The sequence below is a fragment of the Lepisosteus platostomus genome, chromosome 14 (genome assembly GCF_059453375.1).
Source record: "Lepisosteus platostomus isolate fLepPlt1 chromosome 14, fLepPlt1.hap1, whole genome shotgun sequence".
Taxonomy (NCBI): Eukaryota; Metazoa; Chordata; class Actinopteri; order Semionotiformes; family Lepisosteidae; genus Lepisosteus; species Lepisosteus platostomus.
This window is the reverse complement of record NC_142624.1, coordinates 23,687,074-23,711,795: the sequence shown is the minus strand read 5'-3', so window position 1 is coordinate 23,711,795 and position 24,722 is coordinate 23,687,074. Positions and strand designations below refer to the sequence as shown.

At 35.2% G+C, this 24,722-nt stretch overlaps 1 protein-coding gene across 2 annotated transcripts in view; it reads left to right on the top strand.

Moving 5' to 3' along the window:
• The window catches only part of cwc22 (CWC22 spliceosome associated protein), a 47,903-nt gene that overhangs the window by 512 nt on the left and 22,669 nt on the right, over positions 1-24,722 (top strand). The window contains exons 2-14 of one of the 2 annotated variants that reach the window (XM_088605153.1): positions 6,657-6,747; positions 10,104-10,306; positions 12,031-12,086; positions 14,155-14,268; positions 14,843-15,220; positions 17,659-17,787; positions 17,896-18,064; positions 18,160-18,213; positions 19,360-19,495; positions 19,822-20,028; positions 21,879-21,941; positions 22,330-22,422; positions 24,604-24,688. In XM_088605153.1, the coding sequence (XP_088461279.1) occupies positions 6,657-6,747; positions 10,104-10,306; positions 12,031-12,086; positions 14,155-14,268; positions 14,843-15,220; positions 17,659-17,787; positions 17,896-18,064; positions 18,160-18,213; positions 19,360-19,495; positions 19,822-20,028; positions 21,879-21,941; positions 22,330-22,422; positions 24,604-24,688 (1,778 nt within the window). Of the gene's footprint in view, positions 1-6,656; positions 6,748-10,103; positions 10,307-12,030; positions 12,087-14,154; positions 14,269-14,842; positions 15,221-17,658; positions 17,788-17,895; positions 18,065-18,159; positions 18,214-19,359; positions 19,496-19,821; positions 20,029-21,878; positions 21,942-22,329; positions 22,429-24,603; positions 24,689-24,722 lie in introns of both variants that reach the window. The other variant, XM_088605152.1, reaches the window with a different exon arrangement.

The window sequence follows — 24,722 nt, the reverse complement described above, 5'->3', positions numbered from 1 at the left end:
GGTAAATCTGGAGTTGTAGAGACGATAGCTTAGTTATCAACAATATTAGGAAAGTGTACGTAAGCTTCTCGCATTTTGTTATTGTTAGGCCGAATTTAATAGGAACAGGTGTTGGTATATTTATTCCATTTTTCCCTCGGATACTAGATCCGTAAGTACACAAATTATGGCGACGAAGTTTTTATAGATCTAGTGCAGGTTTAGATTCGGTGATTGTATAAAATGTTTTGGAAAAAAATAAAGAGTTTTATTTCGTCCTATCTGTGATGCGTTACTGGTTCCAGGAAGATTGTAGATGATGCTTTTCCTTCAGTTAATATACACTTGTGGCACTGCTTCACTCTTAGCGGATTTTCTCAAGATAAACTGAAATGTAGGCCTACATGCTGTGAATATTGGAAGTAGCAGCATACTCCATTAGATAAGGAGAAGTTCAGTTACCTCAATGAATTGTGAGCATGTCAGTTACCGATTTTCTAAACGATAACTGTTTATCGTTCAGTAAAGGCCATTGGGTTCATTTATGGTGAATTTATGTCGTTTATGTATTTTATTGATTATATGTAAAACACCCTTTCATTTGCTTTGTGGTGGAGGAAAACTATTTAATGCCAAATGGACTGGTGTTGAAAATTCAAGTATTTATCCGTATTTTTCTGATACAATTAATATAAAATAGTCAAATAAGATAGCAGCACTAATGAACATTGAACATTGCCAGCTGTTGCTTAGCACTGCTTTTACTTTTGACTAGTGTAATATGTAGACAGTACAAGTTGTTTGAATTTTCTCCCCAATACCTGTGGTTTTGTGAACCAAAACCAGTTGTGAACCATGAGATCTTCAAACATTTTATCGTCAAGATCAATTTGATTGCATTATACATATAATTTATGTAGCATCTCTGATGGTATTCTAGTTCCATCTCATACCTGCAGATTCTGAACTGATTTTTGAATGGAGGTAAATTGAGTGGGAAAGATAGAATTTTATTGTGGGGGAAATGTAGTTAAGGAAATGAAGTGTCACAGCACAGGGAAATCACTGAGTCTTATAGTGTAAAAAAGTCAAAGGCGTGTGTTAGTTTTGTCGGAATGTTATCTTTTTATTCGTTATCTTAGTGTAGAATTAAATTCTGAATGTTTTCAAAATGTTTTGCATTCTTATTATTTAGAAAATGTTTTGAAAGGAATAAGCAGTCTGTCTAAAAAGTGCAAATCTCATGGGTGGTACTGAAAGGCAGGTGTGACTTAGATATGTTTGCAAAATCTATTCTCTTCTGTAGCAGCAATGACATCTAAGACTGACATAAAATTATTGAAGCTGAATATGCTGACTTATTTTTTAACAGAATTGTGAGACATTTACTTTGAGTTAATAATAATTCTTAATTCCTCACACTTATACAGGACTTTTCTGGACACTCAATTCAAAGCACTTTACAGGGAATGGGGACTCCTCTCCACCACAACCAATGTGCAGCATCCACCTGGATGATGCAACGGCGCCAGTACACTCACCACACACCAGCTGTCAGTAGGGAGGGAACAGAGTGATGAAGCCAATTCGTAAATGGGCTTATTAGGAGGCCATGATTGGTAAAAGCCAATGGGAAATTTGGCCGGGACACTGGGGTAACACCCCTACTCTTTTCGAGAAATGCTCTGGGATTTTTAATTACAACAAGTCAGGACCTCGGTTTTACATCTCATCTGAAGGATGGTGTCTTTTTTACAGTATAGCGTCCCCGTCACTGTACTGGGTATTAGGACCCACAAAATAGACCGCAGGATCAGCGCCCCTTACTGTCCCCTCTAATACTTTTTCCAGCAGCAAACTTAGTTTTTCCCAGGAGTCTCCCATTCAGGTGCTGATCAGGCTCACACCTGCTTAACTTCAGTGGGTTGTCAGTTGTAAGTTGCAGAGTGATATGACTGCAAAGTTAACATTTTGCTAAGCAGTGTTTTGGATTTTATGTTCTTATTCAGGTTTATATTTACCATAGTGTTTTGTGTGTTATAAGTTTTAGTTGACCTTTGACGCAGACAGAAGTGTGTGGACAGGTTGAGGAGATAACGTTCTCTGATAACGGTGCATCTGTTATTTTCTTGTTTTTCTTAATTTATTTCAATAGAATTTGATAACCAGCCAGTGAAAGTTATATTTTCCTTTATACAAATGCCTACAACCTTAAACAAATCCCAGGATTTCACAAAATATTTGAAGTAATGCTTTGGCAGCAATGTTCAGATATTTAATAGTAGCTATTTTAATCTTTAAATGGACAAAGTGCCATGTACTTGGGATGTATGAATCATATATCTTCCAGTTTTAATGTCATCCCAGGCTTTTTGTATATATGTTGCGCAATCACTGGATTAGTGTTTTACTTTTAAGGTTATTCTTATTTGATACATTCTGAATCTACTGGATACGTGTGAATATATGCAAAACATCATTCAGCTATCTATTGTCTATGTAAATTGAAATTAACCGTATGTTTTTATGTGGCTTTTTAATAATGAAAGCTGTAGTGATTGCAATAATTAGACTTCTAAGTAGTGAAAGCCAAGGTTCTGTCCTGGACAGTGCTGGGGCAGGAGACCTCTAAGGAAAGCCAGCCTGCTGCTGTAAGTGTTGGTGGACAAGTAAATGGTCCTCTTACCTCTGGGCCATAATTTCAACACCTGTGGCCTGGTATTGTGACAGGGTGGCATTGTGCTGTAGGAGATACCATCCTTCAGCCAATGTGTTAAATCAAGATCGTGATTAAAGATTCCATGACAGTGATGCAATTAAATCCAGTAGCTTGACTAAATTTCACTCTTAGGACTATGGGAGGACTATGTATAAAACGGACTGTGATTCTTGTGGTTCACCCAATATAGACGTAAAAACCCTCACATTAAAGCTGACATTCTGCACTTTAACTTCATATTCATTGTTTCATTTTAAATCCAATGTGCTGGAGTACAGAGCCAAAACAATAAATATTGTGTCACTGTCCAAATACATACGGACTGCACCGTAGCCGTTGTAAGTAAGGGAATGCAACTCAACATGGAATTGTTTGCATTTTGAGGGATACTACCAGATGGTATTCCTACTGCTGTTAATCCAGGCATCTTAAGAATTATAGTGTTCTAAAAGTTTAAAACTATTGTTGTCAGGATATTGTATTGTTGACATGTACAATGAGCTGGAAATTGAGGGTGTTGTCACGTCACATAGTCAGACAGATATTTCTTTTTATAAATGACATGAATATGCAATTTTTGTCTGTGAGCTCTAATATTTTTTTGTCATTGTAAAGCACCATTGGTAATGGCAATTAGGGTTTGTGATTGAGTGCAGTAATAAATACTTAGATTTAATATACCAATAAGCATTTCACCTGCCCTTTTCCTATTGAAAACACAATTTTGGTCTCTTGAGGAGATTTTCATAATAACGCATGCAGTGACATCTGTTCAATAAATGACATGACATCTACTTCAAAAGATGCATTTTGCAGAATTGACATTTTCTTTCCCTGTGGGATAAATAAAGTGGATACAAGATGTTATGAGTATCTTGGACACAAGTAGAATGCATTACTCATCAGAGCTTTCTGGAAAAAAAATATTTTCACTCAATATGAGCTAGTTCAACTAGGAGATAAAATTTTAAGATGGATCTTCGTTTAACTTCAAGTGAAAGTATTGTCATGGCTACAGCCTAGTATTTTTTAGATTTGAAAAAAGGATAGTAGGAACACAGGTGAAATGATAAACTAATGAGAAAAAGGACAAGAAAGGGAATGTCATCTTATGTAGGCAACTGGCAGGCCACAGAGGGATCATTACTTAAGGTTCTTTAACCCCCACAAGCCTGACATCAGGATGGTATGTATGAACAACTGTGGATTTCTGGTCACAGATGGCTAATATGTCAATTCTGGACTAGCTTGCCCTCTGCAATGAGGCCGTTACTGCTTCATCCAGTCAGCTGCCTTGGAATTTTACCATAAACAGCATTTTTAACATGCATTTCAGTAAGAAATATATTTTGGTGTCAGTATTAGCCCGAAGAATTGTCCTGTAATCAAGAATAATGCTATGAATGGGGAGCACAAATAATTGAAATCATCTACTTTATGAAAAAGTGATCCAACAGTTTTCCTACTCCACAGAAATTTTTCGGTCTTTAAATTCCATATTGGCTTGTGGGTATTCAAAATTCAGCTGGACGTGAATTTTTGTCAAGTGGTTCGGAGAGATTTAAAATAATTCTGGTTTGGTGACTTGACTGTGTGCAAGATGGGGCTGTAATAAGCTTCCTGGTATCTAGAGGTGATCAGCACTTGAGGTTTGAGCACTTCCTTTGAGGCTATAGGCAGAAGTGACTAGAAACCTGTATGGAAACAGAGCAACTGGTAACCTTAAAATTAGCTCAGGGAAAACAAGTGCAGAGAACTAATTGCATTAGCTTTGAATATTCCATATTACTAACAGGTCCATACAGTTTTGTGATGTTGATTTGGAAGTGCAGTAGGTAATGAAACAGCACAGCTATTAAAATATATAATTCCAATTTTTGTAGGGTATTATGGTTTATTACATTTAAAACCCTCAGAAATGTATATATTGAGACTTATGAATAATGAAAGCTGCATTAGTGAATGGTAGTCATTCGCATCTCTACAGCCTTTTACCATGGATTACATCAAATTTATATCCACTTACAGGCCTGATAAATGTGTTATCCTTTAAACAGATTTTGCATCAGTAGTTGATGCACATGGCTTTTTTTTTTTTTGCAAATAGCGCTTATATAAATATGATAACTTAAAGCCACTCCTTCTATTTCAGAGTGGAATTGAAGTATCACATGTTTGTGAAAACTCCTGCTGCTATAAATTTGACATTCTTTGTAGCATGCTTTTCCTACTGGGCGTAAAAAACACTCAGCAGCGTTATTGCATTGCAAGTGGGTCCCGAAACGTTGCAATGTGTGTAACCTATAACAGCACAGCTGACAAAGTAGGTATTGTGACAAAAAAAATAAACGTCTTTTAAAGTTGTTTATATTGAAGTTGAAAGAGGAGGTTAAAACACCTATTGCAATCCGAAAATGTTTTGCACCATCAGTAAAGCTTGAAGAGTAAATAAAAAAAAAATAGTTGTAGTTTTAAACCTGAATTGTTTGAATTATTGTGGCTAACATTTTAATGAGCTGGGCTCCCTGAATTCTTCTTCTGAGTGTGTTATTCATTTAAGGTGATGTATCTGTGAATGTTGTATTCGTTGGAAAGAAGGAAGTATATCCTAAGCTTTGGAAATATACACTTATATTCACATTCACAAAAACATTTTGCAAAAAAGTTTCAGGTATTTCCACAGGAAGAAATTATGGGTGATTAAAAAATAAGTAATGTCATGAAACTTGTTTGAAAGAATGCCAGAGTTGTGTTTTCTTTTATAGAAATTTGTTAGGACATCCTGGACTTCAAACTATCCAATGCAAAAGTCACTAATGCACACTCACAACACATCTTAATGTTAAATGTTTGTGGTCTTTAATAAAAGTTGTTTGCGTTGGCTTCCGTAATCTGTTTTGAAGATATTTAAGATCTATGAAGAATCGATATCAATGATAATTGGAATATTTAGCATACAGAAATGTAAAAAGCATCTCCCTATCCTAGACTCTCTCTCTTATCTACCGCTAGAGGCCGCCACTGCTTTTACCAGGTATTATCTTTGGTCAGATGAGTCAGAAATCCTATGTAAAATTGATGTGTAATATATTTTGCATAGCCTGAGAGTCCAAATATATTCTTTTAACTTAATATGTAGGAAAAGTTTGAATGCTTGAAATGATTAAAAATTACCTTATGTCTCTTACATTTTCATTTTTGTTAATTCAGTGTATTTTGAACTGATCTGCAGTTGTTGCACAAATGTGTAGCATAATGCCTGAATTTAGCAAAGCTGTTTGCTAAACAAACAAGAAAAGCTTGTCTAGGAGCTTTGAGCTTTGATTCTCAGACACCTTTCATTTGTGCCGAGGACAGTACACCTCGAGCTGTTTTTGTGTGAGGTGTCCTTTATATTTCACAGTGCTATATCAGTACAACTTCAACTAGTCAGATTTGCATCCTATTTTCCTGAAATTTGTCCCTGATTACAATAAGTTTTCAATCACATTTTTACAGTGAAATGCATTAAAAAATGAGATTTTTCTCAATACGTCCTTTCTCAAATGGTCTCTGCTGAGAATTGTGTGCTGCATCGCATAAAGGGCTCTGAAAGCTTTTTTTCTTTTATGTAATTTCTGAATTTTTGAATGATTTATGGTTAAACATGATTATGTAATGTTTTTTTTTGCGCTTCTGTTCCTTTTTGACCATAGGATTTCTGCATCACTTGATTCTTTTTTGGCTTGTATATACATTTAAGAGTTGCAGTTTTCAGTTTTTGTTGCTGTTAGATTGTTTTAGCCTTTTTGTTTAATGTGTATGTAGTGTTTCTTTGGTGTAATTTATGCAGTGCTGGCATTATTATGCATAGTTATGGTTTCTGTGGTAGCTCTTATAGTAGATACATGGGGTTGACAACAAACCTGTGCTCCAGTTTCAGCATATCTTCATTACTTCTCTTGTCTCTTGTGCACAGGCTTCCAATTCTCTTACCATGGATCGGTCTCCAAGAAGCCGGAGCTCCTCTGAGGAAAAAGAAGAGAGCACAAGCAAAGGAAGAAAGAGTGGTAAGTTATGAATTTGTTCATGAAGAGCACCTTTCCTCAATGAATGTTTCTTTTCTTCATTTGTTTTCTACACTAATTATTTTAGGCATGCCAGAGATGGATTTATTACTTTTCTGCTTCCTGGCTTTTGGATGGTCTGAGTTGGCTTGTGTGTTTTGGGTTCTCGTGAACGTGACCACCTGGCTCTCGGAAGACCATCTAGTGATTAATATGGCTAGATGAAAACTGTCTAGAGCTTTTACTGTGCTACTTATTCATAAAAGGAAGTAGGTAAGGTTACAATTACTACAGTATGTTTTGAACAGATCCCATTAGAATTTAGGTAATTTAAGTGACTTGTGCCACCTTTTGTACAAAGAGTATGTGGATTCTTCAAGGATTAATTACATAAGAAGGGGATTTTACCAAAAAAAGTATGCTGTAATTAATTCTGCTAAATGGATTCTTCTTTCTGTTGTATCAAAGTATTTTGTTTAGTAACTCATCTATATAAAAGTCAGCAGCACTCTCCTTATCATCATTGGAGTTGCTTTTATGGTGGTGTTGATCTGTTCGTTTCTAGATAATGTTTATAACCTTTTTTTCTGCTGAGATATTGCATCTGCCTCACTGCTGGGACTTAGAGCTGAATATAGTATAACCTCATGCTTCTTGACAGTTCCTGCTCAAGGGCATTTTAAATGCGCTAGAACGCATTGCTGGTGATATTCGGTGCCTTTTTTAATTCAGTTGCATCCTATAAAAGGATGGCCATCTCGGTCTTCATTCACAAAGTCAGATAACATAGAACACATTGTTGTCCTCTACAATATAAAAAGTTATTTAGAGGATTATTAGTGTTTAACATGCTGCCCTTTAAAACTCCTTAAAATGTACTGTTGTAAATCAAATCCAATGTGCATATATAGACTATGTAAAATGAAAAAATAGTATTTTACAGATCAGTCTTTTTAAAACATCTGTATGTCCATCTGTATTGGCAGTCAGTTTGTTAGTGTCTTGTTTCACTTTGGCTTTTAACCAAAATCCATGCCCATATTTCAATGTGTTATTCTAGTATTAAACCTCTAGGGCAAAACAGTTGTGTTATGGATTGTAAAATAATGAATCTCAGTACATATAGTACCTATATGTTTCATATCCATATTCATATATAAAGTAATGTCATTTTCTTGCCAGTGTAGTTTTACCAACGTTTTGCATTTTTCTCTTTAGTCTGTTCTATGTCATACTGTGCGGAACTAGTGCTCAGTATAAACCAATCCAGCATAACTTGTAAACTTCTCAAGGTGTGGTCATAAAAATGATTGATACCTTAAGGTATATTATTTTTGAAATGCAGTCCAAAATGTTTCTGTATAACAAAAATGGGTTGCTGTTGAAAATGAGAAATGTGATAGGATAGCAGTTTTAAAAAAATGTCATTTTATATCAGGTTTTCTATTAGCATTCTCAAATTGCTTTTATTATGCCTATAAATGTTAAGAAAAATATCAATTCAGTGTTTTAGAGATAGTTAAGTTAAAAGGTCCTTGAACTCAAAAATAGTTTTGAATGTGTACGTGTTATTACAGTAAAGTACTTATATTTTGTTTCCTACACGTGAAAGTTACCATCTTCCAGTCCTTATATCATATTAGATTGTTTCTTATGAGAGAAAATTCCCTGCATTGAGTTGCAGTCTGAGTGGATGTTCTTTTGGTCCCTGTCCCTCCATTTTACATTATGCTTATGGGAAAAAGATGCTCCATAAAAACTGTTTCTCTATAAATAACCTTTTTGTATTGTATATCGAGTCATACCAAAATTTTACTTAAAGTAAAAAACCTAGAAGTAAGCAAGCAAAGAACAATTAGAACAATAGTATAATCTTAGCCAAGTGAAATAAGATTGCCAGATGTGTTCCTTTTGATGCAGTTAGTTAATTTGTGCAGCAAACAATTTAGATGTATATGCATTTGTATTTCTTGTTTTGACTGTGTGTGGCATTTTACATGTTATGTTGTTGTCCTCTGTTTTGAGTACTTTTCTACTACAAATGAAATTGGCTTTCAACTGAAACTGGAGTTGGTCTGTCAGTTTTCCTCCCCTCCCCCCCTTCCATTCTCCCTTAATTTAATCGGTGAAATGTCTCCCTTCCCTACCTGATCTGCTGTGTGTTTTTGGGATTCTTTGTGATTAATTTTCCCTACTTAGATAATTCAGTTAAATTCATACATCTTTTAAAATATCACATTTCTCCAGATATTTTGTAACAGCTGGCATTAGAATTTACACATACAAGCAGTGTCAGCACAGAACAATTCATCACTCAGCACATTTCCAAGCTCCACTCTAGAGGAATACAACAGTAGGTGGAGGAGAGGGATTAATGTTATCAGACTATTACTATGGTTTCATAATTGATTGAAAATAGCATTGAGGGTATGTTCATAGTAAACAAAATTTAATAATTATGAATTTTAAGATAAACATATTTTGCTTCACTGGTGGAGAAGAGTACTTTTGGTTTTGTTTTTTCATAAATTCCCAAAATACATTCCCAAAAGTCACTCAAAATTGAAATAAATAGCCATGAGGTTTCATCAGATCTCCTGCTATTGTTTAAGTGGTGGTAATATCTGAGATTGAATTCCTCTTACTTGAATTTGTGTTGTAAATTTGTGATTTGAAACAACTGAATTAAGTGGTTCACTAAAGGTAAGTACAGTCAAACAATAGAGTTTTGGTCTTTTATTTTGCACATTTGAAAATTTTCATTCCATTTTGGTTAGCCATGCATGGGGAAAGTGGCTTTGAAGTAGGCTTACATAATATTCAGATATATCATGAATCACAACGTGATGTGACAAGTGAGCTGGTTGTCTGCATGAAGAGGTGCTGCTTTTAATACATAAAATGTTTTGGTTCAAAAAATGCATTTTTGAAATACGGCAGATATGTTTACTAAACCATTTCTGATACTTTTTGGATTTGATTAAATTCGATTTTTGCATTCATTTTTCACTTCTTTAATTACCTGTTTTAAATGTAGCTCTCTTAATTTGATTGTTCAGCAGTTTACATCAGTGTCTTTTGGTTTGTCAGAATGTGGCCCATGTAATGCACAAATAAGTATATGACAGAAGATAAAACAGTGGAGTTTTAAAAATAAACTTGTTTCTCAAAATATCTGGTTTGTTTACGCAACTGAGTGGCGTGGCATAAGTCATATACATGTTGTACCATACATAATTCCATATTTTCTAATAAATCATTTGTTTTTTTTATTTCAGGAAAATCAGAATATCTAAAGGTGAATACGTAAAATATTCCATCAAATAATGAAAGGGTGCTTCATTATTGTTGTCTTGCAGAGGATATGGAGGGAGAGAGAAGCTCAGCGGGTGTCAGAAAGAGAAGTCCTGATGCTGGAAGTGGGAGGGGATCCTCTGCAAACAGTGACAATGACACTGAAAATGGCAGCTCAAGTGGCTCAGACAGCGACAGCAGTAAAGACAGCAGGAGTCGCTCAAGTGGAGCACCCAGTAAAATGAGAAGTAGAGTGGCACAAATCAAAGTAAGGCTCCCAGTCATCTTTTTGGTCTGTGAAGTACAGAAATAAGAGATATAATCATTTTATTGGCCAATACAATTTCTTGCATTAGGAATTCGTCTTTTCGCATACCCCTGCTTTGCTCTCCATGAGAGACACAGACAGAGAAAAAAGCTTGGGGTCAGAGCGCAGGGTCAGCCATTGTACAGCGCCCCTGGAGCAGTTGGGGTTAAGGGCCTTGCTCAGGGGCCCAACGGAGTAGGATTCCTCTGCCAGCCGCGGTATTTGAACCAGCAACCTTCGAGCCACAGGCACAGATCCTTAGCCACAGTGGCACCGCTCCGACCCTATTATTATTCCAATTTTAACGTAAAAAAAATCAGGTTAAGGGGCTGTAAACTTGCATTAGAACCATGAGGCATTCAAACAAAGTGGTAGCCACAGCCTTTTTTGTGCTTTAAACTATTTCGCGCTTGGACGTTTCATCAGTTAAACATTTATATTCTATCTTATATCCCTTCTGTTCTGTGAATTTCACAGGTGCTCCGCGAAACTCCGAATCAGCTTTATGATCGGCTGATGCAGATTGTGCATCATTTTTATGGAAGCTAAAATGCTTTTTAATATTGTTGAACCAGACTCTGCTGGATCCAAAATAAACTTTGTCCACACAGCCAAGTTGTCAAAAAAGCTGTGGTTTTTGTCTGAGAATGGTAAAACAGGTCTCAAAATGTTGACTGCACATAAGAGGATCAGCAAACCACAACATTCTGCTGTACTTTAGTAATAGCCATTTTGTGAGTAGGCCTGTTTCGTGTCCTTTAAGAATTTCAGTAGTAAAAATATCTATACTTTCAACCAGTCAGTGATAAAATGCCTCAGCAGCCTTAGAGGTTCATTTAGCCATTTTGGGGTTTGTGAACTCATCTAATCTAAGACTTTAAAAACAGTGGAATAGTTGTGTTATAATTGTTTGTTTAGTTCTTGTAGTACAGTGCAAGAGATGTTTATAATATGATACTGTGATATATATCCCTATCATGCCTTCAGTATTTTCATTTCAGTTTCATTTCTGATATGCTGTGTGCATTCATGTTCTAAGCTTTTTTAATTAGCTATTGGAGTAGATTTTCTACATATTTTTAAATTAAGAATTCATATCTGAAAAATTCAAATTACTTAATCTGGGTAAATTTGAAAAAAAAAGGAAAGTTGCAAGATGGGGGCAACTGTTAGTCCAAATGTAAATTCAGCTTCATGTAATAGGTGTTTCAAGCTAATGAATTCAGAGGAGAAAAACAATGACCATGTGCAGTATGAATATTAAGTTATATAATTAAATGTATACATTAAAAATAATCCAGAAACCATTTAATAAATGTTGCAATTCTCAACATTTGAGATTAATGGTACACTAAGAATAGATTTACTTTATATACAGGTACTTTTTCTAGGGATATTTATAGAGCTGTGGTGTTAATTGGGTATAGAATCTTTTGGGAATAGAAATAGAGTATGTATCTGAATTTTGTTGCTGTGTCCTCTTTTACAACAGCAATAGCCGTTCTTCAACTTTAAAATGTGAGTGGTAATCTAAAATATATCTAGAAATACAATAAATATATAATAATTATCTATACACATCGTAAGATAAGATAATATTATCTTATTATCTATACATATCTAAAATACACCTTTGTTTGTGAATATAAAGTTAAGCATTGACATTTATTTTCCTTTTATTTCAGCATCGCTCAAATGAGGAAGGAAAAGACCAACACAGCAGTCCTTCTCCAAGTTACAGGTATAATGTGGCAGCAAAGATATTTTAATTGTACTCTGAGTATTTTGTTTTTAATGTCAGTCATTGTCAGCAAGGATTTGCTTAGTGCATATGACGGGATTTTAGTGATTTATATGTACAGAACATTAAACGAATTTGTTTTACCTGCTTGGGTCTTAAGAAAAACAAAGTATATAGCTTTTGGCTATGATTGACTGTTTTTGGTGTTCTTTGAATCACGACTGATCATGATACACTCGAGTGCTTTGATCAGTGGTACTTTGAGGGACCTCCAAGTCTGATGGTTTTCATTTTAAATATCAAGTGCTAATTGATGCTTTTAATTGTTCATATTCCTTGTTTTTACTTTCAATTTCCTTTTTTCTGCACTTAGTCCTGGGTTTCAAAAATGCAGCACTTCAAAGGTAATGTGTTAACAGCTTCAGCATAGAGAACATAAAGCAGTCTTTCCACAACTTGCTTACTCTTATTTTTGTCTAAGCAGGTCTTATTACAGTTGATATTTCTGATGAACAGACTCAACTAATAAAGATAATGTATCAGACATACAGTGATATTTTCACCCTCTTCAGAAGTGAACTTTGTTTTCATACAGCACACCTTAGTTAGGACAGCTCTAAAACTCAGGATTTGTTACAGGGCTGATACCAATTACAAATGCCAATCAGCTTTTTAAAAGCTGATAGTAAAAACATCAGAAATTAGTCTATGATTAAAGGCTTGGCTGGAGCAAAAGCCAGAAGATATAGTGGTCCCCCAAGACCAAGTTTGATTATTTATTAAACCTGGAATAAATCAAAAGAAGAAAAGGGCATACATTTACAAAAATGCAATGTGTTTCCAAAGAAAAATACATTTGTGGCATTGGTAGGTTGGAGGTCAAACTAAGTGCAATGTTGCTCACTTTCAGGTGTATTCCTCTGACAATTTCTAACCTAACAACTCATTAGAGTCAAATGCAGTCTGTCAGTGATAGGCTGTGATTTGAGTCACACCATCTCTCCAAAATTGATGGGAATGTCCAGGGGTGGTGGTCTGGGCAGGAATGTTTTAATTGCCATAGAACTGCTCTACAGTGATTAATGATCGCCTGAGTGCACAGTGCTACATTGATTAAGTCCTGGGACGTCACTTGCCTTTCTAGCAGGCTCATCCTGATTTGACAAAATTCCAGCAGAACAATGAAAATACTAATCTTGCTGGTTTGTGTTTTGCAGTAAGTGTAGTAGTTATGCTGTGCATGCCCTATGCCCTATGAACCCTGTAGAACATTTGTGGGGTGATCTGGGGCAAAGTGTGTCAACTAGGGTTCAGACACCGGTGAAAAGACACGTGCTTGTCCAGGCTTTGAGAGAAACAGGAAGAAACCCCACAAGACAGCATTTGCAATCGGGTGCAAACCAAGCATCACAGATGTACAGCTTGTGATTATTTCTGCATTATAGCATCGATTGCACAAGATACTATCCTGCAACTTTCACAGTAAACCCCCTATTGATCAACCTTGTTGATAACATGTTAATATATTTACAGATGTCTATTCAGTACAATACCGGTATAATGGACATTGTACTGCTTTAAGGTTGTAAAAAAAACTTAAGTGGTTTTAAGTTTTTTTTTTTATTCTGAGCATATTTTACATCAGACATCAGAATGTCTAGTAATATCAGGTATTGTTACTTGTAAATGGTACACATTTTCTTATAGCCTTGGGTAGTATCCATTGGGGAGATCTTGTACAAACTGCTGAGTCAGACACTTCATGTGAATTATGAGTAAATTAAGTAAATTAATTTTGTCAAAATGAAGTGCCATTCACTTTCTATCCCATTATGTGTGCATATCAGCCCCAACTAAAGACATAAAACACTGTGAAAATGCATGCAGGGGAATTTATGTTGCAAACAAACTTTATTAGTGTATATTAGTATAAGTTTTAAGACTCTCTTGGGACGTTTTTTAAAACAATGATTTTTGTGATGAAAGACATTTGTAAAAATCAATAATTTTGTTGGTAATATTCTTGAGCACTTTATTTTGTATTTAAAGCAATAGTTATCTTTTTCAGGGATGGAGAAGGCAGAAGGTCGCGTTCACCTCCAGTGCGGGATCGAAGTTCCTCAGAAGATCGTGATCGGCGATATGAGCGGGGACGTCCTGCCGTGGGAAGATACAGTGACAGGTGACTTGCTCTTTACACAACTGTCTGTTGTAATGTAGTGAGCATGCTAAAAGTATAATTTCAAAAATGTAGGAGCGGGATATAATGACTGGTTATTTCATAGTATATGTTTTGGCTCATTTAGTTCATCTTGAGAGCTTATTTCTTGCAATGATAAATCAAAATGCTTTTTTATTCTATGTCCACTTGCTGTAATAATGACTTTTATGTGAGTTTAACAATATTGATGAACACCCATAGAAGTTCATGTTAAAGTCAAAAACATAAATGTTTTTGATGACCTTTCCATCAGTATACATTTAAGGCTATATAAACTTAGCCTTTAAACTAAATTATTTTCTAATCATAGTTGCTTATTTTTCTGATTTGTATTTGAGTGGGTAGAAGGACACATGGTAAAGTTTTTAGATTATTTTTAATGTACTGTATTAGTCTCTTCATTATCAGCTTGAAGCAAAATTTGCAACAAAATAAAAAAAATAAGCACAACGTGCAAACCCATTGTACATCTTCATATAGTTGGAAAACAAGTTTTTAATTCTTGTTTTGGATATTTTTTTTTTATCGGGGAAAGAGAGCGGCACTCCAGCAGAGAAAGAGACCGAGAGAGAGAGCGACATTCTGACAGGGAGAGGGACAGAGACAACGTGAGAGAGTGGTATTCGGGTAGAGAGAGGGACAGAGACTACTATTCAAGCAGGGACAGGGGCCGTGAGCGCCGGTCCAGCAGAGAAAGGGATCGTATGCGTCACTCCAGCTGGGAAAGGGAGGTGGATTCCAGGAGGAGAGGCAGATCTCCATCCCCTCTCCAGAGAGAACCTCCCCCTGCTGAAGAGCCTCCAGTGAAGAAGAAGAAAGAAGAGCTGGACCCCATCCTGACTCGCACAGGTGGAGCCTACATCCCCCCTGCCAAACTGCGCATGATGCAGGAACAGATTACAGACAAGAGCAGGTAAGCCATAAATCCTTCCCATTGCATCTCAATAATGTTTTGGAGAAAATAAAAATCCTTTTTTACGTTTTTTAACTTATCCTTTTTAAGTGTTTTAGATTCAAAACAATAAATCTTAATAGTGATATTAATTCAGTCAGTTTTGACAAGTTTCATATTTCCAGATATTCCATTAAAGGCAAAATTGGTTCTGGTTATTATATTTGGCAGTGAAAGGTGATTCAAACTGATGTGGATGGCAGACATTGGTAGGATGTTTCAGAGTCTCTGATTCCAGGGAGGATTTTTGACTTGCTTGACTTTTTTTTTTCTGAGAATGAAATATGGTTTGCCTCAAATTTGATGTATAGCTTGTGGCTAAACACTCTTGAGAAATTCAATAGAATATAATGTGATTGATTTTTTTTTCCTTGTGGTTTTCTTGAAGCAAGGGTTGGGATAGTTCTTCTAAAATTAGATGCACCCAGTTTGCTCCCTGCTAGTGGTTAAATGTTTAGGATACCTGTTGTTAAAGATTTGTGGTATCACTTTTTATATCTTTTGGAACAACATTCTGTATTCTCTATTGGCAGTCATACTATGACTGAGCTTTCTGTGTAGCTCCTGTTAGAAGAGCAGAAGGACCCTTTAAGAAGATGGTGAATTTTCAGTCTTATAAAGGCCATGTAAAAACTTCAAGACAATATACAGGCTTAGCATTATTTTAGAATTTCAGACTTGGTGAAAAGCTTTCTGGCTAAATTGTGGTTGCTTGGCCTTTTAGTCCTTTATACCATAAGGTCTATAAATCATATTTAAAGGTACAGCTTTCTGTGGTACCTATTAAAAAAATAACAGTGCAGGATTATTCTTACATGTTATTTTATTTTATTCTGTAAAGTAATACTTTTAATTTTCAAGAAATGTACGATATATCTGTACGAAGGTTTTAAAGATACAGTAATGTGAAAAAGAAAGTACACCCTCTTTCAATTCAATGGTTTTACATATCAGGGCATAAATAACAATAATCTGGTCCTCACCAACTTCTATAATTAGAGAAATCTAGCCTCAGATAACAGACAACACATAACAGATTTCACTGTCATTATTTATCAACCAAAAAGAAAGCCAAAATGCAGAACCTATGTGGGAACAATCAATCTGGGAAGGGTTATAAGGCCATTTACAAACAATTTGAAATCCATCATTCTACAGTGAGAAGGATTATTTACAAATGGAGAACATTCAAGACAGTTGCCAATCTTCCCAGGAGTGGGTGTCCCAGCAAGTTCACCCCAAGGCCAGACCGTATAATGCTCAGAGAAATCGCAAAGAACCCAAGAGCTTCATCTAGGGATCTACAGGCCTCGGTTAGTATGTTAAATGTTAAAATTCATGACAGTGCGATCAGAAAAAGACTTAAGTATGGCTTTCATGGAAGGGTAGCCAGGTGAAAGCCCCTTTCTCCAGAAAGAACATGGCAGCATGGCTTAGGTTTGCAAAGTTACATCTGAACAAACCTCAAGATTTTGGGAAAAATGCCCTTTGGACAGACGAGACCAAAGTGGAGATGTTTGGTCACAACGCCATGTTTGGTGAAAACCAAATACAGCATACCACCACAAACATCTCATACCAGTCGTCAGGCACGGTGGTGGAGGGGTGATGATCCGGGCTTGTTTTGCAGCCACAGGACCTGGGCACCTTGCAGTCATCGAGTCGACCATGAACTTCTCTTTATACCAAACTATTCTAGAGACAAATGTGAGGCCATCTGTCCGACAGCTAAACCTTGGCCGAAATTGAGTCATGTAACAGGACATTGATCCCAAGCACACCAGCAAATCTACAACTGAATGGCTGAAAAAGAAAAAGGTGTTCGAATGGCCAAGTCAAAGTCCAGACCTCAACCCCATTGAGATGCTGTGGCGAGAGCTTAAGAGAGTTGTACATAAACGAATGCCCTCAAACAATGAACTGAAGCAATGTTGTAAAGAAGAGTGGGCCAAAATCCCTCCAAAACTATGTGAGAGACTGATAAGCTCATACAGAAAACGATAAAAGTGGTTCTACAAGCTACTGAATCATGGGGTGTACTTAGTTTTTCACACATGGCTTCTGCATGTTGGCTTATTTTTTGCTGATTAAATAATGACATAGTGGAATCTATGTGTTTTTTGTTACCTGAGGTTAGATTTAATTTTAGGACCTGGTAAGGACCAGATGATTTTTTTGTTATGTCTTCATATATAAAACCATAGGATTGAAAGAGGGTTTACTTTCTGTACATACTGTACATAGTATTTGTGTCTCATGACAAAATAAAGCAATACACCTTCTTAAAACAAGTACAATCAACAAACAATATAATCCTGTACATTTGAAGGATTTTTGTAAAGGTGCATATTACATTGTGGTCTCTATTTCTAGTTCATTGTGTTTACTTTTTATTGCAGTCTGGCTTATCAGAGAATGAGCTGGGAAGCCTTGAAGAAATCCATCAATGGTCTCATCAACAAAGTGAACGTCTCCAACATTGCCAATATTATCAACGAACTTCTACAAGAAAACATTGTGAGAGGAAGGTAGGTATTTTTTCTCTCCATAAATGCAAGTGTGTATTTCTGTAATACTTCTGCTTTCCAAAAACTTCTTGCGATCTAGAAGATGACAGTGTGGTCGTTTTGTTTCAGGGGTCTTTTGGCCAGGTCAACGTTACAAGCACAGAGTGCCTCCCCTATTTTCACTCATGTATATGCTGCAGTTGTGGCAATTATTAATTCAAAGTTTCCTCAAATTGGAGAGCTCATTCTTAAGAGATTAATTCTTAACTTCCGGAAGGGGTACCGAAGAAACGATAAGGTAAATGAATAATGTTTTTTTAAAATGCTTTATTTCTGTGCTGTAATTGAATGCATTTTACTTTGAAAGCATTAACGTATCTTATTTCTTTCCAGCAACAATGTCTGACAGCATCAAAGTTTGTTGCCCACCTGATCAATCAGAATATTGTAAGTATACTTAATTATATTCTTATTTGTTTTTAATGATACTGGCATGGTGCTTTACAAATTTTAGGCTAATCCTAATTAAACCAATTTTTGGAGTAACTTTAGCCAATATCTATTTTTGCAACTAAACTAAATAACACAATTTTGCCGACGTTTTTATCATTTAGTCATTAATTTAAATGTTTTATTGCACCATAAGTGTTCGGTTTTCATTAATATTTGGTTAAGATGTTTTTGTAATTGAACATTGTGTGAAGGATAATATTATGAAGAATAAAGCTGTTTAATTTGATTGTGCTTGCTTCTAGAAGGTTAGGAAAAAGCTTATATTAATATTCTCAAGTCTGTTTACCGGTTGTAAGACAAGTTATATGTATTTACAATTAACAGCATTGTCAGTGAAACAGATGTACAGTATATGAATAAACAAGCAGGAAGATGACTCAAAATAATGTACAAACTGGTGAAAGAATGGGTAATAAATCATTGTAAGGTACTAAATATACAATGCCTCTCTTACCTTAACCTTGATGGTGGCTGCTACCACTAAATGTCTTCCTGTTTAAGACCAAAAGATAAACAGAACACCCTTGGAGGTCTCTGCATCATTCAGGGGGTGCGTGTTTCACTTCCATAGAGAAGAATTATATTGTAGATTTGTTTTTGTCTGATTTTACTTAAAGGAAGAATACAAATGGGGCTTTTTTACCCAAAGGGATGTGGGAGTACAGAACAAAGTACCATTCCATTGTCATTGAAGCCAATGCCCTGGTTTCTTTTTTAAAAATAGTCAGATGAGTTCCTTGGATCGGTTAGCGACTGACTACTAAATGGGCAAATTTGGCAGGGGGCAAATGGCCTTCAATTATTGGAAATCAATTATTACAAATAAAAGTTTTATTTGTAATAAAACTTTGCTCTGTGCAACTATAATCTAAAATAGTATGCTGTATTATTTTTTTAAAGGACTTAATCCAATTTACTCATGTTAAATGATGTTTCTGTTCCTAATTAATTAGGGGAATGAATATATCTGGAGAACAGAGAATGCTAAACTTAAAAAAAGATTAATACTTTTATGCAGCCTGGACTTAGCATATTCAGTAACATTTAAGATTTTATGAAAATATGTGTGACTTTTTACAGGCTCATGAGGTTTTGTGTTTGGAAATGCTCACTCTGCTATTGGAAAGGCCCACTGATGACAGTGTGGAAGTGGCCATCAGCTTTCTGAAGGAATGTGGTCTCAAATTGACTGAGGTCTCACCACGTGGCATTAATGGTAAGTACATTGTGTACAGTAGAGCTTAACATAGCCACAATCCATCCATTTAACTTGACAGATCAGATGCAGTCTGTTTTCAGTTTTCTAAAAAACTATTGTTATAATTTTGTTGTGGATGATTTTAACATGAAGTGTACCCCACTGTGCTATATTTTATTATGTCCCTTTTATAGTATGGTTCCATATTGATGAATGGGATTTTTTTATGTGGTTATCATGTTCGTTATAAGTAGTAATAATAGTAGTAGTTATAATAAGGTTTACTGTTAGATTTTATTTGTCATGTCTTATTGTCCTATTATTGATGCTCTGTTTTTTTACAGCTATATTTGAACGGTTGCGAAACATCCTGCATGAGTCAGAAATTGACAAACGTGTCCAGTACATGATTGAGGTTATGTTTGCAATTCGTAAAGATGGCTTTAAGGATCATCCAATCATTCCTGAAGGTCTTGATCTAGTAGAGGAGGAGGATCAGTTTACTCATATGCTTCCATTGGAAGATGATTACAATCCAGAGGATATTCTCAGTAAGTTTTGTAAAAGAGTGTGATCCAGTAATGTTTTTGCATGTTTTTCTTGCATATTTAGAAATTGTGTTTTTCTGGGAACTCTAAATATATGCATGATCTGCAAAATATTTTCCTTTGGATCTGTTTTATCTGATATGGCATATCAGCAGCCATATCACTCTGCAACCCACAACTGGCAACACATTGAAGCTAAGCAGGTGTGAGGCTGGTCTCTACCTGGATGGGAGACCTCCTGGGAATACTAAGGGTGCTGCTGGAAGTGGTGTTAGTGGGGCCAGCAGGGGGGTGCTCACCCTGCGGTCCATGTGGGTCCTAATGCCCTAGTATAGTGACGGGGACACTATACTGTAAACAGGCACTATCCTGCAGATGAGACATAAAACCGAGGTCCTGACTCTCTGTGGTCATTTCTTGAAAAGAGTAGGGGTGTAACCCCAGCGTCCTGGCCAAATTTCCCATTGGCCCTTACCAATCATTGCCTCCTAATAATCCCCATCTATGAATGGGCTTCATTACTCTGCTCTCCTCCCCACTGATAGCTGATGTGTGGTGAACATTCTGGCGCACTATGGCTGCGGTTGCATCATCCAGGTGGATGCTGCACATTGGTGGTGATGCAGGGCAGTCCCCATTACCTGTAAAGCGCTTTGAGTGGAGTGTCCAGAAAAACACTATATAAGTGTGAACAATTATTATTAATTATTATAATTATTATCCAAACGGGAGTAATAAAAAAGGCAAGCACATATTTCTGATAATAGTAAAAACAGCCTCTAAAATATTTCTAGTATCAAACATTTCCAGACCTATATAAATTTGCAGCACTGTGGAGTAGTAGGTTGAGTTGTGAACTCATAACAGGAAGGTTGTAGGTTCAAATCCCAGGTAAAGCAAAACTATTGTACACTTCAACAAGGTACTTGTGAAATTGCTTCTTTCATATGGCCAGTTGTATTAATCGTAAGGAGCTAGTAATGTATTTTATTATTATACTCGCAAGTGTCAAATAATATTGCTGATAATATGGGATATCTTTCACATTTTCATTTCTTTAATGTTACTGATTTTAGCATGCATTTAATACAGGAAGCTTTACATTGGATTCTCATGAATCTTGTTTAATTTTCTTCGTTGACATTTCTACATATTCTTCTGTGCTTATAAATGTTTTCATTGTAATAGCAAAGTAAGTTTTATATCTTAAGCAGTTTCTTATTAATGCAACAGTAATTTAGGAGTAATCCCTATTGTACATTGACACAGAAATGTATACGAAACATGAAATATTTTTGTTCATTTTAAAAGAATAAGTGAGTTCCAAGAGCACTAAGTCCTGGAGATGTGGGGTAACTTAAATCCCCTTGATAGTTTTTGTCTGCTTTTGCAAAATCACATAAATTGAATTAGTAGAGAGCCCTGTTACATATCCGTAAGCAGTTCTCTCTTTCGGGCAAAGACTAATTATGTATAAAGGATGGCAAGTATGAGCCTCTACTTTCTCAAATCTAATTAAGCGTGAGCAGAATTTTAACACGTGTAATGTTGTGTGTAAAAATCCTTCCTGAATATAACTCTGCTGTTGGTACTCCATATTTGGAGAAGCTGCTTCTGTGGTTCCAAAGACAAAGTGCTATAATTGAAAATCTTTGCAAAAAACACTTCAGGGTATGCTTGAAGCTGTTATCATATTAAGTGTGTTATGAATAATACTTTTCTAATAGATTGCAAATGCATTTTATGGGTAATTGCCTTTGATTACATCTCATTAATAATTACTTAATTGCTGTAAAATGTCTAATTGCAAACTAATGCTCTTGCTATTAAAAAACAATGTTTAATTTTTGCAGATGTATTCAAGATGGACCCTAACTTTCTGGAAAATGAAGAGAAGTACAGAACAATTAAAAAGGGTAAAGTTCTGAATTGCTATAGCAATAATATATATTATTAATAATATGTATACAATGTAAAGCTTTTATTTCAAAAGTGTTTAGGTGTTTGCATTGTGAATATTTCTATGAAAAGAAATATGAAAGATGGTAAATATATTTTCTCAGGTTTTAAATTAACAAAATTAATCCACCCATTCCTGCTGTAGAAGGCTAGTTATTGTCTTGTTGGAGAATATTTTGTGCCAATGTCTTTTTTAGACTAATCATTTATACCAGGAAGAACTTTAAAGTTCAGTCTTAAAATCAGCATATCAGTTAAGTTTTGTAGAATCAGAAGACAAAAGTCAAGTTTTTGGTGAGCTTGGTAACGAAGTCAATTCAAGTCACATTGATTTCTGTGCCTTAGAGATTCTTGATGAGGGCAGCAGTGATTCAGGTTCTGGAGATGATGCAGATGGCAGTGATGAAGATGAAGAAGATGACGACAATGAAGAAGAAGGTACAGGTGCTGCGGTTCACGAGATATATCAGAATTTTGATATATTGTATGCTAACTGCATTATCATTGTTAATCAATAGCAAGTGTCCAAGTTAATCCAGTTAAAAAAGATACCACATTGGTTACCTTTATAATGCTATAATGGGGGGAGGAGCTGTCAACAAAAGGTACTGATATTAATTAAAAGTATTCACTACCTGAAAATTATAAATGATGAAATTGAATATTTCATTCAATCGTATTTTCTCCTGCTTTTTAAAAAAAGCTTTATTTAAATTGCTCGTTATCTTAAATCTAGGATTGTCGCATAGTCATCTGTTGTCCTTCATATTTCACCAATACTGGCTTACCATTAAAGCAATTTTATATATTTATTGTGGATGAAAGCACTTAGATTTTTATCATTAAAAGCGGCATGGTGTGCATGCAATATAAGTCTATTCTGTTTTTAACTATAAATCATTTAGGATCTCTTAATTTATTCTGTGTCCTATATACCTGTTCATCTCTGTGTACCAGTTAAAAACTGTTTATTCCAGTAGTCCTTGTTTAGAGCAATCAACTGATGAGAACAAGTGGTGAAAAACTATTGACACGCATTAGATATTTGATAATGGAGTTACTTTTTCAATAGTGTTATCCACTTGACTAAATCTAAGTGTTTTCAAATTACATCATCAAGTTGTTTTGAGTGAACAGTATCCAGTAAAAGCTTGCTTGGGTATTTTTAAGTTATTTTATGTTTGGATAGTAAAAGCAGTAGTTTCACAGTAGAAAGTGAGGTTTGGTTTGAGACCCTAGTCGTGCTAGCCTGTTTTTAGAAAGTTGTAAACCTTTTCACTGTACTGTGAAAAAGTTATATGTATTTTCAGTTTAACACTGATTGCTAAACCACTTTTTGCTATGTTGTTACTTGACCATTTTTATCCGTATTTCATTACATGATAACTTGTTCTTTTTTTACCACTTTTGCTAAGTCGGCAGTGTTTCGAATTATGTTGCGTCAGCAATTTTAAATGTTCTTTGTGAAACCTTAACAGGTAATGTTGTGTAAAGTATAGCATCTGTTCTTTCTCAAACGTGTGTAAGTCATTCTGTCATTTTAAAGCCTTTTCTTACATTACTGTTGGATGCTTCTATTTAGGCAATTTTAAGATTTTATATAAAAAAGATCAGATAATATATCAAGTGGTATTGGTGCTTCACATATTGAGATTATCCATATGAAATCTGGTAATAGAAGGTAAAAACGCAAAGGAAATTCAGGGCACAGTACTCATATCAAGGCTGAGTTATGACAATGTTCGGACTATTTTAATATTTTTAAAACTAAGTAAATAATTAACTGGTTGAAATTATCACTGTCAACGCATTTTAAATGGAAAAATGTTTATTGGCAAAAATGTACATGGAGATAGATATTTAATTTTAATTATATTGAATTTTAAACAGGTGTTTAAAATCTGGACCATGAAATTATCCTTTAATCAAGTTATATGATAGGTCTGTTTGCTTCTTTTATTCTGTTAAAACATCGTCAAATAGTTTCATATTATTACTGTCAAACACTGATATTATTAGCTTAATCCTAATTCAACTTTGACACCCTTAATAAAATAACACTTGTCCATGCAAGAGTGATTTTATGCTAACTAAGTACTGTTCATCTTTTGAGTTTGGTGGATAGGCTTTCATGCTTTTAAGTGCTTTTGAATTTAGTAATTTGTATTCAACCTTACTATATCTAATTTTAATTCTTGCTTGATCTATTTACCCATCTTGATATTTTATTATTACTAATGCAGATATTAATATCAGTTTTCTTGGATTGTATACAGTCTGCTTATTCTTCTTGTCATATCCTCTTGTTATTGTTACTATTTGTTATCTAGTGTAAAACACAATGTTCTGTGCACAGGTTTATTTTTAGGACTATAAAATACTTTGAACCTTTTATTCTTATTGAAGTGAATCTTATATTGTCTTCATATGTGATGATCGATCTGTTAGGTGAGTTACAAGCTTATCACAATTGCGGAGTAGAAAACGTTTAAAATAATTCAGAAAACCCTTGTATTTATACACCTTAATAGCATAAATGTACCCGTCATATCATTAATCTGTAATCTGTGAAGCAAAATGTATTTAACTGTCATGTAAAACAGCATTTCCTTATTTTAGAACAAGAGAAAATCACCATTCACGATAAGACAGAGGTGAATCTGGTTGCATTCCGCCGTACCATCTATCTTGCTATCCAGTCAAGGTAAGTCGACCTTTATGCATTTCCTGATTTCATG